Here is a 19,989-nt window from a genome sequence, read left to right on the forward strand (position 1 = left end):
CTCACACAAAATATTGACACAGTTTTGACATTTTCCCTCAGGGTTGCCAGTTGTTTTGACGATAATTGCTGTATGTATTTATACTGCTATGTAAGCTGCACATACTCTAAAGTATATCCAAGTTTCATTTCTATAGTATTATCCCATGAGAATATATAATAAAATGGGTGCTAAAATGTGAGGAGTGTACTTACTTTTGTGAGATACTGTATGTATAACTTCAAAATCTATGTCACTCTGTAAAGCGGCTTTGTGTTGATGCATTGTTAAAACCATTAAATAAATAAAAAAATGAAAAGTTATTATTTCAAATTATATATTTATATATCAACAGTGTTTAAAACAATGGGAAACAGTAAATATATTGTAATCTTTTTATATAAAAATATATAAATTATATTTACTTAATTGCATATGGTCCTAGGGTGTTTAGCTTTACAGCTAGTTTGTTTTTTCGATTTCTGTGTTTTTACTGTACGGGAGAAAATAGTGGAGTGAGAACATTAAATGATGATATTCCCATTCTATTAATTTATTCAAGACAAAGCGCATTTTACAAAATATAAATATTTACTATACAACAGAAAGAACTATCTTGTAAATACTTAGAACATTCACCCAATAAACTACAAAGATTGGTGACTACCCACTGCACAATATTCTACATTTCAAACGTTATCCAGAGTCTGTGTTGAGAACATTTTCTCTCACTAGAACATTTATCACAGAGCATCAATATTATTATAACCTATATAAAGATTTTAACACCAAGATTTTAAAGACAACAGTCAGGAACACAAACTTGCATTTAAAGCTGCACACATTACAGTTAAAATAAAAATAAAACAAAATAATAAAATATTACACTGCCATACCAACCAACTTCACTTTAAATAACATTTACATAACGAAATACGATTGACCAGTATGTGCATTCTCTCTCTTATTTTTTGTCTTATATGTATATATGCAGCTGAACTTTTTTGTCTAATCATGCTAACACAATGACACTATACTGTATGTTTTACCTGGGAACATTCTATTTTTAAGGTAACATTCTTTCAAGCATTCAAAGCAATATCAGATCAGAATTAACATGACTTGTAACATGAAATAAATGACCTAGAATGTAGGCTTGATATTTCTATCTATTTTTACTGCAAATACAGCAAACCATCTCTGATATCTCAGTGGAATGTAAACATGACAACCAGCGCTGTAACAAGTCTCTCTGGGGTGAGGTGTTTAACATTGGTACATTGTGCTGAAATTGTATTAAACCATATGAGTTGGGCTTTGAGCACAAAGCTGTTTATTATCTGAGCAGGACAGTTTAGGAGCTTTCTTGTGCATTGTCCGCCTTTTAATTTATTTAACACCGTGTCTATAAAGAAAAGACTTCAGGGTCATGTCTGTAGATGTTTAGCCTGCAATATTACAACATTCTGCTGAAGGTTTAAAACACCTCAGAAGCATTATGTAATATTAGAATATATTTGGTCCTTTTTTTCAACAGTGAAAAGTAAGACTTATTTTTTTTTATTATTGGTTATAAACTATCCATAAAACTAGGCTGTAGATAACATGCTGTCTGAAAGTGAGGACTCTTTATAAGGAAGCTTCTTTCGTCCTGGCAGAAATTCATTTGTAGGCCCTGGAAGCTCTTCCATTTCTGTGGGGTAGTGGTCTGGACTCTGTCCATTGGAGGTCTCCTTGATTACACTGTAAGTTAAGGCCATGCTGTATGTAGCCGGCTTCTGTGAGCTCTGCGGCCTGCAGTGGCACAGCTTGCGGAAGGCAGCGCGGAACTTTTGAGACATAGCATTGTAGATAACAGGATTGATGGCGCTGTTCAGGTAAACGCAGAGTCGACAGAAGAGCAAAAACCATTTATCAGAGTAGGGGTATTTTAGGAATGAGTTGACCACCACCAGAGTGCGATAGGGCATCCAGAGCAACGCGAAGAGAATCACAACCACAGCCAGCATCTTTGTCACCTACAACACAAACAAGGAAAGTCTAAATCATGCACAAATTTGCATTTTATGCACTTATCAGGTGACAGCAGTGCAGTGGCTAAGCAGGTCAACTGCTTCAGTTAATGTTTACCTTAAGCCTCCTAATGAGGATAAACATTTGACTTTGACAGTAGCATGTTTATTAGTGCTAGATGGGCTAGTTTGATTATTTTAGAAACTGCTAGTCTTCTAGGATTTTCAGAAGCAAACACTCTTTGTAGAGTTTACACTGTACAAACAAATAGAGCAACGTGTGGAAAAACAAAAACATCCAGCAGGTCTGGGTGGAGTAAAACCTTGCTAATAAGACCGGTTAGCGTATAATAGCCGTAATAGGTTAGGGTAGCAGGAAGGCTATGGAAACTCAAATAAACACTCTTTACAGCCATGCTGATAACAAAATCATAAGAAAACACAGAACTCTGTGTTCTGAACTCTATATCAGAGGTGGCAAAAGTACACACATCCTTCACTCAAGTAGAAGTACAGATATGCATGTTTTAAAAGACTCTGGTAAAAGTTAAAGCAATGACTACACTTTTTTTTAACTCAAGTTAAAGTAAAGAAGTTTGACTCTGACATGTACTTAAGTAAAAGGTAGCCATTACTACTACCTGTTTTAGTGTCATGCTGGTAACTGGACCTCACGTCATATTAATATATTAATACAAAATATTTCCAATTTTGCTATTTTAATGAATGTATCCAGGATGAACATCCACCATATAGAACACAAGCAGAGAAAAGATGATGATGATCAAGTGATCAGGAATGTCTCTGTTTTCAGTCATGTTTACATCACTTACTTCCTCTGTCTCACCCACGTTATCCCCATACTTTATGTTGCCTTCTGCCTTTCTTTTTGCTGCTTTGTAAACTAGCCTATGTCTGTGGTGTGTAAGAGCCAGGAAATGATACACCAGTGGTAGATTGAAAATGCCGTGCAATGACGAGAAACAGGTTGATGGGCTGAAAATGTTACTAAAGACTATTTCAGGTTTGACTGTTATTTTGTTACCACACCAAAATTTGGGGTATCATGAAAATGTAGTCCAGGTATTGTGATATGATATTTTGCCCACATCACCCAGCCTTTTATCAGTGGTGTTAAAATACCAAATATATTATTAGCATTTACAGTGGAATCAGACATAACCATCTTCTTGACAACCACAAAGATCAGTGGCACAGTAGCACATGCCAAAGTATTTTATGTAGGATTTGCAAAATTACAGGAAAGTGTATTATTTATTGTACGTCTTCTGAGAATCATGTAAACTTAATCTAAAACTCTCACAGAATATTGATTTTGTTCCTGCCTCTTCCTGTGTGTGTGTGTGTGTGTGTGTGTGTGTGTGTGTGTGTGTGTGTGTGTGTGTGTGTGTGTGTGTCTAATGGGTGAAGTAGGTGATGTCCAGGTCTTTACTAGCCATCTAAATGTGAACTTGTGACAGAACAGGTGCATAAAGGTCAACATAACTACCTTGTAAAATTGTCAATTTAGCTGGTAGACTGTGATAAGCATGGGCAGAGATTACATTTCTCCATTGACAATAAAATAGGAAGCAAAAGAGGGATGGATTTTTTGGTTTAAAAAAAAACAAACAACAGACATGAAGAGAAAACCAATGTGGTCAAAATAATAATAAACCATAGACAATAAGAAATAGATTTTACTTTCTTAAAGGCATGGCCACTTTCGGTTGAACAGGTTGGCAGCTGGAAATCTTGTAATAAGCCTGAGCATCCCAGCTGCTACCCACACTCTGACTATGCTTTTTATGATATGGTATGATTTCCACGATCAGTAATGCAATAATGTCATTACCTTGTCATTCAATTGAATGCCATTATGTTGCCATTCAATTGTACTGTGAAATACATTTTAGATTTTACTAATACAATCTAGATATATTTACCCCTTTGTGTAACACCCCTTGGTATACTTATATCCGTCTCTGGACGTGGCCCTTCGCTGGTTTTACATTCTCCATTTAATATTGAATGTAACTATGATTGTTTTGCTGTCGTCTCATTGTCATTTTTGCATGCATCTTGTTTTTTTTTTTTTTTTTTATTTTTATTAGGTTCTCCAATCAACACTTCCCCCACTCCTGTTTTTTCATGTATTCACGTAATGTTGCGTTGCAAAGCTCCTCATGCTTTCAGTAGTGTGCACAATAGAAAATACGCCAGTAAGAGTGGATATTTTTACATTCTAGTATAAGTTTGGCTTATGTTTTGAAGCACCCCTTTAACACGCTGATTGTTGTGATCACCCTGGAAAGCACCCGGGCCACGCTGCTGCTTTGACTGGAGTCCCTTACCTTTAAGTGTTTCCCTTAATCCAATTAATCAGCTAATGAATAGCTCTTCCTCTGTTGGGGTGGATGTGTTGGAACAGGGAAAACGCCAAAGCGCGTAAAACATGGGATTACTTCGAGGATCAGGGAAAACATAGAAACCCGTGCGCGCACTAGGCGCACATTTACGCGCGCGTTAGCCTTAAAAAGAAAAGCTTATATACATAGTATGTTATTAAAAATTGTTTCTATTGTCACAGATAAGAACAATAAATGAAAAACCTGTCTCCGCGAAGCTGCTGTGCTTCCAAATGAAGAGTTCTTGGAGTGCTTTTTGCTCTCTGCGCTCGAGCCTTTCCTCTTGGTTTGCGCATTTTCCTTGGGGTCCGACGGCAGAGGGTTGAGAAAGAGGATCCTGGCGATCAGACCGTACAGGATGGAAGCCAGCAGGAGCGGCACCACATAGAACAACGTGAAATCAGTGAAGTATATCGGCTTGTAGAATTCTCTTGGCACCTTGTAGGCGCATATGGTTAAGGTAATGTTGTCGTAGACCTTCTTTTCTATGTCGGACAGACAAAACCACATAATGCAATAAAGACTGGTGAAAGCCCAAACCAGGATGATAATCTTTTTGGCTCTGGAGATTGTGCAAAGAAACTGCGCCTTGATCGGGTGACAGATGGCGATGTACCTCTCCACGGTGAAGGCTGTAATGGAGCAAGAGGACGCATTGATGCCCAGGTACTGCAGGTATGTTATAGAGAGGCATCCGCCGTAGCCGTAAACCCACTCCCCGAACAGGCTTTCAGTAACGTTAGGTAAACCTGCCGCCGTCAGCACGATGAGGTCTGCGATCGCCAAACTCACCAGGTAGCAGTTGGTGGGAGTCCGCATGTGTTTGGTTGTGAGCACCACTAGGATCACCATCACGTTCCCCACGATCCCGGCGCCGCAAATCATTATCCCCAAGAAAACACTCACCACTTTATACTCGATGCTTTGGTCGGTCCAAACGCCGAGGGTTCGATTATAATTTTCATATAATGTCACATTCTCCATTCTTCACTCCGCTCTTGTCCTTCACAACTTAACAAGATCACCGGTCACCTTTTAAGTCCGGGACACAAGCCATAATCAACAAAGACACAAATGATAAAAAAATGTCTATAAAAGTAGCCAGGTGTTGCGCAAAAACAAATACACACAACCAGTTTGCGGCAAATGTTTTAGCGCCTTGATGTTTCTATCGCAGATGGTTTGAAGAAAAGTGCACGTACTTGTGAAGGTCCAAAAGTATTTCCAGATATATGTGAAGTGAAGCAGTCCTCTCTGGTGTTTGTCTAAGGTGGAGAGGGCAGTGGTGGTGTATCCGCCCAGAGGCTTTCCTGAGCTCCCCATAAGCCTCCACTAATACTAATAGAGCAGGCGGTGCAGTGCGCTGGTGTAGTAGGCAGGAGAGAGAAATGCTTCAACAGCCTACACCACTGCATGGACTCTTTCCAGTGCAATCAGGCTAAGAGCCGCCCAGTTCTTTATAAACTAGCCCAGACTGCAATTTTGCCGTATGAGACCTTCACCAGTTTGAAGCAGCTTTCCAACCGATCTGATGACTGATTTCTTCATGGGGTCAGGGAGCATGGGAGCATTAAAGCATACCAGATGCAGCCTTTGTAATACAAGAAGTAGGATGACACAAACACACACACACACACTACACACACACACACACACACACACACACACACACACACACACACACACACAGCATGCACTTGTGTTGTTTTTTCTGAAAGTATCACCATGATTCTGCATACCTTACAAATGCCAGCTAATCAGAAACAGTGACACAATTATTAACTTAGCATTCTCCACCAACAACAAACCTGATGTTGGGAGTTTGGTATTTATACTCCTTTAAGTTTCTGTTTTCTTATCATAAAACCTTAACATCCACTCACCTTTTCTTTAGACTTTTTTTTCTACCAAACAATGGTTTACTGATTGCTCATTTACACATTGATTTTTACATTGAGTGTCTGAATTACTTCAAACCCATTTCACAGTAACAAAATCAGAGTTTATTTACAGTATCATTAGTGAATGTAATGATCTTCTCTTGATCCAGTTGCTCCAATCTGTTCCAATCTCCAGTGTCGATTTAGGGCCAACATGAGCCAAAAGAGCTTCAGTGCAACTTGAAGGGGATTCTACAGGGCTCTTGAACTGCAAGTGAGACATGAACACTATGATTCCCAGAGATATTCAGTCGACTTGTGCTTGATGACATTGGTTTTAAAGCTATGTTTATTCTGTCACTTTAGAATCCTAAAGGTGTTTGGCTGGGCTGAGACCTGGTGATTGTAAAGAGTCCAGAATATGATTTATATCAGTTGCATCCTTATTAAAACATTCAATCGGCCCTCATGTACTGTTAATGTGAACGTTATCATATAAAGAGTATAATATACAAAACTCGCCAAAATGATAGCTTGACATCCACATTAATATTATGTTTTTAAAATTTAAATATATAATATTAAATTTTATATATTTTAATTTTAAAAACATAATATTAATGTGGATGTCAAGCTATCACAGATGTAGCGAATATAATAAGCAAATAATTGTCTGCCAGAAGACTCAAACAAACAAAAACAAAACAAACTATAAAAAAAAGCAGTCAAATCAAACTCAATTCGTTCATGGTTTCTTTCACAGAGATGGTTTGGACATGTGCAGAAGAGGGACATGGGGTATATCGGTAGGAGAATGCTGAGGATGGAGCCATCCAACAGGGAGGAAGAGAGGAAGACCACAGTGGTGCAGGTAGTGAATGGGAAAAGCCAAAAAAAGATATATAAAAAAGCCGAAAAAGATATATATATATATATATATATATATATATATATATATATATATATATATATATATATATACACACACACATTTATATTTAACATATATGCATATTACTACAGATACATAATATTTAAGTATATATTTTAGTTGATCAACTATTTAACAATAACCAATTAATGTCAAACACACTGAAGAAGAAGTATAGTTCAGTATACAGTGGAACCCGGTTATGTCGATGTCCTAGGGGGTCGCCAAAAAGCGTCGAGGTAACCGATGATCGAGATAAACGAAAACAAAATGGCGGCAGTATATTAACGTGCTTGAAATTTCTTTATGTACATGATGTGCGTTAATAAATGAGAATGTGCATGCACGTGTTTTTAGAGGGTTTTTTACACAACAGCGTTGCTGCGATTTGTTTGATGAAGGCATGCTATAAAAATGTACATACGTTTGTTAACAACAAAAGGCATAAGTGCACCTACTAACAGCAGAGATTTACCAGTATACAATACAAACCACCATCCATTCTCCATACAAACCTTTATTATATTCTCCAACATTATAAACACACAGATCGCTCAAAAAAAAAAAAAAAAACAGCGGCTGCACAGTGCCGTCTCACATTTAGTCCACATGTGGAAAAAAAAAAAAAACATAACTAAGTGTCTGAAAACTTATGACCATCAGGCTGAAGTAATCCGCACAAACACACAAAGCAAAGTGTCCGAAAAAGCCGACCGGCGGCACGGCGCGAAGCCGGAAAAAAAACCCGGAAGATCCAAAACCGAACCCGAAACCAAAAACGAGGGACAGAAAAGTCTCAAACGTGAACGGCCGAAGGGGGCGTGGCAGGTGCTTTCTCGGCCGCTTTCTCTGAAGCTCCCGGCTTCAACTCCTTACCGAGAGAGCCGTGCTCCTTACCGAGCGCGCGCGCGTCGCTCCTTACCGAGAGAGCCGTGCTCCTTACCCTGCTCGCGCGTGCGCTCGGTAAGGAGCACGGCTCTCTCGGTAAGGAGCGACGCGCGCGCGCTCGGTAAGGAGTTGAAGCCGGGAGCGCCGCGCTCCCCTTCATCGCATAACATTTAACAAAAAAATGCATATGTGCACTTACTAACAGCAGAGATTCACCAGTATACAATACAAACACCTGTAGTATCTGTAAGGTTTGATTTTTCCGCCACTTTCGCGAGTTCTTCTGCGGCTGCACAGTGCCGATCGACATAACTGACGTTAAAATTTCTTATTTTTCCCCCCCTTGTGCTCGAGATATCAGGGTTCCGCGACATAAAAAAAGTCGACATAACCGATAAAAAATGCGTAGAAAAAGCGAGAATTTGGCGGTTCCACTTCAAAAACGTTGACTTAATAGGGTTGTCGAGTTAACCGAGGGCGAGATAACCGGGTTCCACTGTATATAGTATAGTTCTAGATACAGAACTATACTATACTATACTATACTATACGGCACTTAAAACGAACGAAGAGTAAATATAAAATTTTCTATTTATAAATTCAACAAATAACAATGAGTTAGGAGTTTCCTGGTGTAATTTTGACATTAATCTGTCACTGCCCCCTTGTGGACAATTTTTATAATAACAATCCCTCTTTGACTCAGGTTACTTAATAATACAGTGACTAGACCTATAATGAACTACAGTGCCGGACAAAGAAGACAGAAAGTAGTACGAATGTAAATGCATTTATTTCCTCATGTATATAAGTATTATTTCCTCATGTATATGTCTTGTATATAAGAACAAAACTCTTATGAGGACTAAATAAATAAATAAGATATATAAGACTTGCACAGATTCAAGATGCTGTCTGATAAATAATTACACATACACCTAATTGGGATAAACATTCTGCCCAATAATTCATCTATATAAAAAGTCAATTATTTGCCAGCTAAAGCTATGTCTGGTACATGACAGGGTGAACATTTTGTCACCCTGGTTATGCCAGAGCAGTACTGTAGCTTCTACCGAAGATATTATATATGAAGTTGAATCATATGCAGAAATAATTTTTACAGGGATTTGCTGAGATGCACAACTGTATTATGTCTCAGAGAATCTTCCAGCTTGCTAAACATTTTTGCAGAGATTTTCCTTTTTAAAACTGATTTCAGTGAACCCACATAGATTTTTATTTAATTTATGTGTTAAAGTTTTTCTAATCCAAGCAAAGGAGTGTCACATCACTTTTTCCAGTTAATAGAATCAATGATGGATTGAAAGGTTGATGATCTGAATGTGCCATTAATTATAACATGTCTTTGTAATATTTATTTTGATAAGGCAAGATTATTTCGTATTTAATAATCTGAGCAAGGCAACAAAAATTGTATCCAATGTTCTCATATGACCTTATATTTTAAAACAAAGACAGACATCTGTGTGCATCAGATCAAGTCTAACACTGATCTGCAACAGTGCATTTTTTTTTTGTTGACTTAAGTAATAATTTGTTTTCAGCCTTACAATATGCTCCATTAAATGCAGTGAATTTTATTGCAGCTAGCTCTAAATACAGACATGTCAGGCATTCCATCACGTTCCATGCCAGCAAGCCACTCAGAACTTGGCAGCATTTATTTCAAGGGAATTTATCTAATTTCACTGGAAAACCAGGCATTGTAATTTTGCTAATGACAAAGGCTTAATTCCTACATCTGTCCTTGCATGACTACTGTATAGAAAAGCACTCCTTCACAATAAGGCAAAGGAAAGAAAGAAACAAAAAGGCTAACCATGATGTTAAAAATATATTTTTTAATAAATGGAAACATTGAAACAAGCAGTACGAAATATGAAATGCATGTTCACCTGCATTTTTTTTTGCTAGATATGATATATTTTAAATTTTTGCTCATACACAAAATGTGAAAGAGATTAAGCATGCACTAATGGCTAATGGGAGAAGGCAATAATACACACTACAGATATTATATGGGTAGAATTTCTTTTCATGACATATAAACCGATCAGGCAAAATTTTTAACATTTTAACATTTATAACATTACGACTGGTGAAGTTTGTTTGTTTGTTTATTGTTAGTTAATGCTATACCAGCAGCAGATGCTTCTTCAATGGCAAGATCAAGGTTGGCATGATGAGATGACTGTTAAAGTGAATAACACTGATTATCTCTTGATCTGGTACCTGTTATTGGGTGAGATATATTAGGCAACAAGTGAACATTTAGTCCTCAATGTTGATGTGTTAGAAGCAGGAGTTTGAGAGTTTGACATTGACAATTTTTGATGGCTGGGCAACTGGGTCTCCAAAACTGCAGCTCTTGTGGGATGTTCCCGGTCTGTAGTGGTCAGTATCTACCTAAAATGCTCCAAAAAAGAACAGTGGTGAACTAGGCAGGTGGTCGTATTGTTATGCCTGACTCACAGTCATAAAATAATTCCTGCTCGGTGTACAGTATCTCAGAAAAGTGAGTACACCCCTCACATTTTAGGAACCATTTTAGTATTTCTTCTTAAGGGGCAATACTATAGAAATTAAACTTGGATATACTTTACAGTCATCAGTGTCCAGCTTGTACAGCAGTACAGATTTATTGTCCTCTGAAAATAACTCAACATACAGCCATAATTGTCTAAATAACTGCCAACAAAAGTGAGTACACCCTAACTGAACATGTCAAAACATGTCAGTATTTTGTTTGAGCACTGTTGATATAAAGCCCAGTCTTCTGGGATGACGGCCATGCAAACCGACTTGTTGTAGTGTGCAGTGTGAGGACCTTCTGCTTTTGCAACCTCTAAAGCAAAGCTAGCAGCACTCATGCGTCTGTTTTGAAGCAGCTTCTGCACCTGACACACAGCACGAGGACTCAACCTCTTTGGTCGACCCTTGCGAGTCCTGTTCTGAGGGGAACCTGTCTTGGAAAACCTCTGTATGCCCCTTTCACTGTATTGTAACTTAGTTTCAGGGTGTTACTGATATTCTTATAGCCCAGTCCATCTTTGTGGAGGCAACAATTCTAATTCTCAAATCCTCAGAGAGTCTTTTACATAAGGTGCCATGTTGAACATCCAGTGGTCAGTATGAGACCTAATAGAAGATACACAAATTTGTATGGTTCTGTCAAACAGACAAAAACATAAACATGATGAATAGGACATGTGGCTTTGCATGTTTACATGACTTACAGCTGTTATCACTTAGGGTAAACTCTTTTTTTTTGCCAGCTATTTTTTTTTTCAGTAATGGCTGTATGTTGACTTATTTTCAGAGGAAAATAAATCTATACTGCTAAACAATCTGCACATTGACTACTCTAAAATATATCCAAGTTTGATTTCTATAGTAATGTCCTTTAAGAAGATATACTAAAATGGTTGCTGAAATGTGAGGGGTGTACTCATTTTTATGAGATACTGTATGTGCTCACAACAAGTATATTCAAGTAATTTGATTGTCTGTTAAGAACAATGGAAAATGACAAAAAAAGAAGTGTGGTTTAGACTAAAGCAGCACAATATGGTTTATGCTAGAAAATAATTGCATTTTTAAATAAACTTCTAAACACTTGAGGAAATACTTTTTGGAAGCTCCATTTTCTGTTCATTACCCTGCTTTTCTCTGAGCTACAATTGGTACAACTGTTCTTTTAATTCAATGAAGGAATATAGTTAGACATATATTTTCTGAATATTTTATATGTCTATATCTTTGCTCGATAATGAACATTATGATTCTCTTTTCATATTATAAAAACAGCAGTTGGCACTTAAGAAAAACTATGTACACACCTTTTCTGGATTGCACTTTAGTTGTCAGTGGGGTTGTATTATACACTTCTTCAAGAATTTATATAAAATTTTGACTCAAACTGCATGATAAATAGAGCTTATCAGTTTCAAGTGTGTCCATGTTGTGTTCATATATTCAATCTTTAAAATTTTCTCTAAATTCTTCAACATTGTTTAAATAAATAAATTCCTGTATCAATCTTATAACACTGATGCTTGCAAACAAAGCCACAAACTGACTGTTTCCCCTTCTTCCCGAAAACCTGTTTACTTGACCTTTTATATCACAACAGTGAAGACCTGTGTCAAGTCTCTTTCTTTACTGACACCCAGGTTGCAGGTTGTCAAAACAGAAGAGTCACTATCTGCCATCGAATAAAGACATTAAATACATAAATACAAATAATACCAACTTGTACTTTGCTTTTCTAACGGTTCCCTCATATGATGTTTTGTTGATAGTGACCGTAAGCAACTATGGATAAAATTCATCTGTGCAGCAGATGCAATGCAGCAAATGTAAATGTAGACATTCCTGTTTATCTTCTTCTTCACATGTATATTTACAAATACTGCTAAAATGGTCTTCCTCAAGTCTTTATATTGACACCAGGGTGGTATGGAAGTACAGTATATTTGCTACTTATATTTTGACTGAGCCTTGTCAATTAAACTGGATTGTAACTATAAAGCACCAAAGATGTACTGTTTCAATTCTACTTTGCAGAGGTTTTTATCCATGGCAGATTATACTACACCAACTATATATATATATATATATATATATATATATATATATATATATATATATATATATATATATATATATATATATATTTTTTTTTTTTTTTTTTATCTTTTTATCTTTTTTTGCATCTGTCCATAGTTACAGTTGATACATTTTGACTTTCCCACAGCAATGTGTTACTTTAAAAATATACACATGTCAATCATGATATATGAGTCTATAATGGTGCATTCCCCAACCTGTTTCTAACCAAAGTGGGCTATCAATCACAAATTGAGTTCCCCAACTCACTCACTGATATTTTTTAGAAATATATCTGAGCTCATGCCCAAGCATTCATTAGCATCATAATAAAATGAAGTACTGAAAGACTGTAGCAGTGCAAACTCCTATATCATGTTATAATTAAATTCAGACAGCAGAGGGTAAAAACATTTGTTTAATCACACAAACTGGTTATATCTATCGAATCATGTAATGCATGTTCACGTTGCAAAAAAAGAAAAAAAACATATAACGCATGTGCACAATTATTTAGAAAGAAAAGCCATCTGTGTGTGTTAAATGCTTGCAAGTATTGCTGTTAAATTGTTTAAATTACTCTAAACGGCATTCATATACTCAGTTTAACTTTAAGTTAGAAATATCGTACTATGCTCTTACTGTAGTCTTAAACCTGTGTGTCTTATTACATATTGGATGATGATATAATATAATGATTTTAGGGCTACTTTGGATGATTATGTGATAATCCAGCAAGCCTATAATTCACTAGTGACAGATTAAAGGAAAAATTATAAATCATTGCATGTTTTAGTAATGTGTAGGGTCACCACAAGCTAGCAGAAGAGTACACCTTGGCATGGATCCTACCTGTCACTGGAATATATGATAAAGGTTCATCACCAGCATTATTTAGAAAATTATTTTCTCAGTTGGTGTTTTGATGATTGTTGGAGACAGCACTACATAACATGTTAATCCTAAACATCTTATAGATCTGGTGAGTGTAAAGTCTAAAACATATGATATACATCATTTTATTACTCATCAATCATATTTAGCGAGGGCTCATAACCAACAGATGGGGGTCAATAACATTGTGGATGAGAGGATAAAGATATTTCAGTGAAAATGAATTTGTATTGATTTGAACTGGGTCCATACTGTGCCTTCAAACTGCCTCTCACAACAAAAGACACTTTTAAATTTGTGTGTTCATTTGTAGCATAATTTCTTCCTATGCTGGTGATGCACCTCACTTCTCCATCCTATTCTTTCTCCTCCTTCTCCTGCTTCTGCGAATCACAGATTTGCAGGGCGTGATTAGAGGAAATGAGGGGTGCGTCTCTATCAGCTCCCCGGAGCAGTGATAACAGAGTCTGTCTCGATTGCAAAACACCTGCTAGTGCACTGAAATATTCGCTCCCTAAAAATCAAATAAAGCACCACAAAAAAAACCAGGGAGCATCACTGATGTCATATTTTTAAATAATTCAATATAATGACGTACAAAACATCTCAAATCATTAGCAACGTTAGAAAAGATTGCATTCGATGCACTTTATGTTTGTGTTGTAGCTCTATGCTGTTGTTTTGTTTTTACTGTGTACCGTGTACCACTGTGTATAGTAAAAATGACAATAAAAGCCTCTTGACTTGACTTGACTTGAAATTCAACATTCTATATGTTTTGAGTCGAATGACTTTTACGTGTATAATAATTTTATATATATATATATATATATATATATATATATATATATATATATATATATATATATATATATATATATATAAAATTGTAGGCTTTCATACAATCCTGCCTCTAATACTGTGACAGAAACCTATTTTATATCTTTTGGATTTGTAAAAGTGTCTAATGGAGCTTTATAATTGATGACGCAGTCACGTCACCGGAAATGGAGTCACCGGAAATTGAGATAACAGTGCACGAACTCGTGTACTCGACCTAGGGGACTAAGGAGCTGATTGAGACGCACCCGAGGTGTCGGGAAAAGACTTGCTAACCCAAACGACTGATTTGAAGGATGTGGGCAGTGATAAAAAGTGATGGGCGGGACTTTATTTTGACGGACAAGCGTTAACAGGCTCGGTAACCAATCAGTGTGCGTTATATTCGGTCTTAATGTCAATTGTTCCGGTAAGTGGCGGCGTCCTTGCGGAACAGAAGACTGCGCGGTCTTGAGACGTGCCGGGATGCGACCACGTTTAACTGCGCACAAAGGATTTCCTGAGCAAGTATTACATCTCATTTCTCACACAATGAATATTATGGAGCAGGCTTCTCTATTTTAGCAGTCTGAAATGAACAAGCGCTCATGTACAGGCTACTGGTATATAATCTAATGCGACCTTCTTCATTGCTCTGGTTTTTATCGCAAGAGACATTTATTCTCCATCATACATACAATATATTTGCAGGAGTGGAGCCTAAACCTCGTTCTGCATATATGCATTTTAAATTGTTATAAATCTTGTTTGTGGTTTGCATAAATTTCCTTCTTACATCACTTCACTCTATTATAACCTCATTCATATTCATAAGTTCAGACATTAGCGTTTAAAGATGTATTAAGAGCTGCTATTTAAAAAAAAAAAAAAAAAAAAAAAAAATATATATATATATATATATATATATATATATATATAGTAAAAATTGTTTTATCAATGTCTGTGACTCTATCTGTGCTGATAGTGTTTAAACACATAGTAGCAGCAGAGGAAGATCTCAGCAAAGCTGCTTCTTTAACCCCAGCACTGATGATTTGTGTTTATAGGTGGTAATGTTGCTGTCTTGATGGAGTGATCTTTCAGCCAGAATCCAATGGCCTCTGTGGAGCTGCTTTACATAGATAAAGAGAGAGGACGAGACAATCCAATGAAAATCCCCGATCGGGTTTTTCAAGAGACAAATTGTCTGCCTGAAGAAATGACCCCCAAGGAACACGAAAGCAGTTTGCATGGGAAAGCTGACGTCGGCGAGCTTCAGCGTCATTCAGCACCAAAGATGACCCCCAGCAAAGGCAAGCACTTTCATCAGGAGAAGGTCAGAGTGTGTTGTGACGAGGAGCTGGAGACGTCTTTCACTTACGTTGATGAAAACGTCAATCTGAGACTGGCCACTCCAGACACAAGTGAGAAAAGCCTCCATGATGGGACGCCTTGTCCTGACTCCCCAAACGAGAACCGCCTTGAATTTTCCTTAATGTCCGACCTGACTTCTGAGAGCTCAGGAAAGCCGGTAGATTATGGATTCATCAGTGCCGTCACCTTCCTGGTGACAGGAATAACTTTAGTGATCATATCTTATTCTGTCCCTCGTGACTCGGGAGTAAACCCAGACACTGTCTCTGCTCGAGAGATGGAGAGACTCGAGAGCGAGAGTGCAAGGCTCGGGGCGCACCTGGACCGGTGTGTTATTGCTGGGCTCTGCCTTCTCACGTTAGGCGGGGTAGTGCTTTCAACTCTGTTGATGATTTCAATGTGGAAAGGAGAGATGTACAGGAGAAAGGCCTTCTCATATTCCAAGCACTCAGCAAAGTTGTATGGCTCGACTAATTTGAGAACAAAATCAAGCTCCGCTCACTCATCAGCACACAATTTTGTTGAGGAAGACTCTGGTGGTAATCCAAGTTAATTTTTTTTCTCTCCGTAAACCTATGTAGAAGATTGCAGCATACCCCCAAAAAATGCTGCTGTTGTTTTGAAGGACTTTTCCACTGCACACTGGTCCATAATCCAAATAATCTAGAATTAGTCTTGTCTAGGTAAAGCACCTGGGTCACTTTCTCCTCACAAAGCATTTATTTGATAGCAGAGGCTTGTGGATTGGCAGCATCATTTTTTTTTGCAGCACTAACAATAGCACCAGATCCATTTTTTTTATACATGCCCTGATGAGGGCTTCCACAAACTTCTGTTGTACTTGAAATTTTTAGACGTTACTACTGAAAATTGCTGTGCCTTAAGGTAATTCTATGTAGCTAGTGTTTTTTCCCCTCCTTGTGTGATACCACGACAATTCTGTGACAATCCAATTTCACTATACAAACTGCGTTATTTATCTTCACTGGTACGTCCCTGTTTGGTATCCGTATAAGAAGAGTAACCAAATTTGTTGTCGGCATTTATTCTGCAAAAAAACTTATCTTAAGTAAAAACATCTTGAATGTAGTAAAATGTTTAAAGTATGTGTGGTGTTTCCTATTATAAAACAACACTAAACCAAATATAAGATTATTAAACATAATTCTAAGCTTTTATATCTCAGGCCTTGTCCTAATGTCAGAGAATTGTGTTTTTTTTTTTTACGTTTATTTTTTAGAAAGAAGCAATAAATCATTTAGAGAATCAAATAAAAAATACAAAAACACTTTGAATTTATGTCTAAAAGCAAGTAAAATGATTTGCCAATGGAATAAGAGCCTGTTTTGCTTAAAATTAGTAAACATGTATACTAATCATGGATTTTTTTTTTTAAATGTACTGTCAAATACTGGTGTCCAGTGGAAATGCATTATTTGTCACACATTTTATAGTCTTGTAACAGTCTGTAGGTGTTGTAACTATTTATTTTAAAAATGTTTTTTTAAAGATACACTATATAGACAAACATCTTTGGACACCTGGTCCTAAGACTTGAATGTGCTTTTTGAACATTTCATTCCACATTTAGTCCCTGTCTGATTTTATTAACCTCCACTCTTCTGGGAAGATGTTCTACTCTATTTTGGAGTGTGCTTGTGGAGATTTGTGGTCATTGAGCCACAAAGGTGTTAGTAAAGTTAGGTACTTATGTAGGATGAGGAGGTCTGGGGTGCTGTCAGCATTCCAATTCATCCCAAAGGTGTTCAACAGGGTTGAGGTCAGAGATTGGTAGCATGCCACGCAAGATCTTCCTCTCCAATCCATGTAAACCATATCTTCATGGAGATGGCTTTGTGCACAGGGACATTGTCATGCCGGAACGGGTTTTGGGTCCCCTAATTCAAGTGAAGGAAGAATATAATTCCACCACATGCAAGACATTATACACTTTAACAGTTGTGGTAACATATGGCTGGAGAGGTCAGGTGACCCAATATTTTTTGTCCATACAGTAAAACCCCCCCATAACAATAAAAACAGACAATAATTACTTCTGATTCAAATCACACCTTTGCTGCTGCTGTCCTGACAATCCTTCTCAAATTTTACTGTGTGAATCGTTTCAATAACAGTTAAATGTAAATAACTCCAGCTATAATCCTTTCATCATAACTTACCTTTCCAAAAAACATGTGCAAAAAAAAACATGGGCTAGATTTGGATAGAAATCAAGTAGCAAACCAGTTCCTCTTAATCCAACATGAACCCTCGACTCCACAAAGTAGCACAGACACTGTAAATGTATTATCATAGAGTTTGCTGCTTGTGTCTAGCCTCGATCTAAACTTGTATGCAAATGTTTAGCAAAGATGCAGAAATGTACACACTTGAATCCTAAAAGCATATTTAATAACTTTTAGGGAAACAAACAGCTGCTAAATGTGTGGTCACTGTGAGAGATTTTTTTTTTATTAACTGTGAGTGTTGCTTCTCAATTAACTGAGTCATATGAAATATCATTTAAAGCATGATATCTGACTAATAAAAGAAAAATTAATTGATATACAACTTGCATGCTTATAATGAAGTATTTACTGAATATTGTCATCAGCTGCAATCACAGAATGAAAAAATAAAGAACAATATTTGTGTTTTGTTACCTTTAATAAACTGACTGTATGCTCTTTAATATACAAGATAAATAAACTATGCTGCTGTTATTTTTTCTGTACATCATATACTCAGTTTGCCACTATGTACTGGCTTTTACTAGCCAGTTCATTAGCCATATTGTTCACTTCGTAGGTCCACAGTCTAATGCTTATGTCCTTTGCTCAATTTCTCAGCCTGTCAATCAGTTAAAACAGACAGACACTGTAGCACAATCAACAAGAAAACACTTGAACATTAAACCAAAGCAGTGACACTGACTTGCTACTGTTTGTGATGCTAGTGTTAGAGTGTTCGACACAGCAGCTATGTATACCAGCACAGTCATCTGATGCCACCAGTCCTGCTGAGTAGACTCAAAATATCCTGTACTCATGATGAATGCTATTCTTAAAAGTCGGTTTTGGCATCCAGTGACCTAATCAGCCTTTTATTATTTGCTTGTTCTGTATGAATAATGCAATAAATTCATTGTACTCTACATATTGTATTATATATATTAAGAATGTCTTCAAAATAAACCTTTTTATAAGCTTTATTACTGTGCAAGAAAAAAAATTTTTGTTCAGGAAATCAGCATGAGCAAAACAAATAGATTACCGGTAAGTAGTTTAGTATACTATAGTTCTATCCTTGTGTTCTTCAAATGTTTATGCCTTTGGGTAAAATCGCAGGCAGATTGTTTTTAACAGAAAGAAGAGTCAATGTTGTTATATATAGAGAGTAGGTGAAAACAGTTCCCGTTTTCCTGGATTCTGACCAGGCAAAAACTTGCTCCTGATGGCCTTGTTTCTTACTTTTTTGCAATGTGGGCAAGAACATTTTATTGTTCTTCAAATATACTATAACTGTTTATTCTTTAGAAAACAACCTTTCGGTTGTGGGAATCCAGGCTTTCAGTTTTATCTCCTGTATTCCAAACCATGAACTGACCTTTCACATTAAAGCAGCTCCCTACACTACATCAAATTAAATCAAACAAGTATCATGGTTTCTTTTTTGGGTACAAGAGGACTATAGAAAAATTTCCCTTTTTGAAGTTTTTCCAAGTCAGTTCACTGAATCAAAATTATGATCAAATGGGAACACAGGAGGTGTCAGAGGTGCACTGGTTTAAGTCTGGCTAATTTTACTGACCTTAGATTTGTTGGTAAAACGATTAAAACTTCATATTATGCCATTTTGCACTTGGACCATTGTCTATTATAGATGTCTTTTATATTTTTAGACTATAGCTATACACAGCTCTGCTTGTCTGACAAGTTTCCTCAAAAAAATGATTTATGGTTGTTATACCATATACAGCCATAACTCATCAAACTTTAAACAAACTTCTTTAAAAATTGGTATTAGCAATAACTCCTGCTGAAGTTTCTATAGTAAAAGTTCAGCATTTCTATGTGACCCACTGAGAGCAGACACTGGCACCATTTGTCTAGGTAATCACAGGTTTGATAGTGTGTCTACATGCCAATCACCAGTCTCTCTTTCTAAACACT

The 19,989-nt window shown here is 36.9% G+C and overlaps 2 protein-coding genes across 4 annotated transcripts; one reads left to right on the top strand and one right to left on the bottom strand.

Annotated features, from left to right (window-relative positions):
- Window positions 1-516: 516 nt before the first annotated feature.
- trhra (thyrotropin-releasing hormone receptor a) lies at window positions 517-5,951 on the bottom strand. 2 transcript variants are annotated; one of them, XM_046846224.1, is made up of 3 exons: window positions 5,602-5,951; window positions 4,604-5,431; window positions 517-1,997 (listed from the first exon to the last, which is right to left on the bottom strand). In XM_046846224.1, the coding sequence occupies exons 2-3, from the start codon at window positions 5,381-5,383 to the stop codon at window positions 1,569-1,571; spliced, it is 1,209 nt and encodes a 402-aa protein (XP_046702180.1). In that variant the 5' UTR covers window positions 5,384-5,431; window positions 5,602-5,951; the 3' UTR covers window positions 517-1,568. The 2 variants fall into 2 exon arrangements, with proteins under 2 accessions (XP_046702180.1, XP_046702179.1); XM_046846223.1 differs by having other exon boundaries at window positions 4,604-5,951.
- Window positions 5,952-14,802: 8,851 nt separating this feature from the next.
- Window positions 14,803-16,916, top strand: LOC124384560 (transmembrane protein 74). 2 transcript variants are annotated; one of them, XM_046847515.1, is made up of 2 exons: window positions 14,803-14,971; window positions 15,511-16,916. In XM_046847515.1, the coding sequence occupies exon 2, from the start codon at window positions 15,558-15,560 to the stop codon at window positions 16,368-16,370; it is 813 nt and encodes a 270-aa protein (XP_046703471.1). In that variant the 5' UTR covers window positions 14,803-14,971; window positions 15,511-15,557; the 3' UTR covers window positions 16,371-16,916. The 2 variants fall into 2 exon arrangements, with proteins under 2 accessions (XP_046703471.1, XP_046703470.1); XM_046847514.1 differs by having other exon boundaries at window positions 14,808-14,967.
- The last annotated feature ends 3,073 nt before the right edge of the window (window positions 16,917-19,989 follow it).

This window comes from Silurus meridionalis, chromosome 4 (assembly GCF_014805685.1).
Source record: "Silurus meridionalis isolate SWU-2019-XX chromosome 4, ASM1480568v1, whole genome shotgun sequence".
Taxonomy (NCBI): Eukaryota; Metazoa; Chordata; class Actinopteri; order Siluriformes; family Siluridae; genus Silurus; species Silurus meridionalis.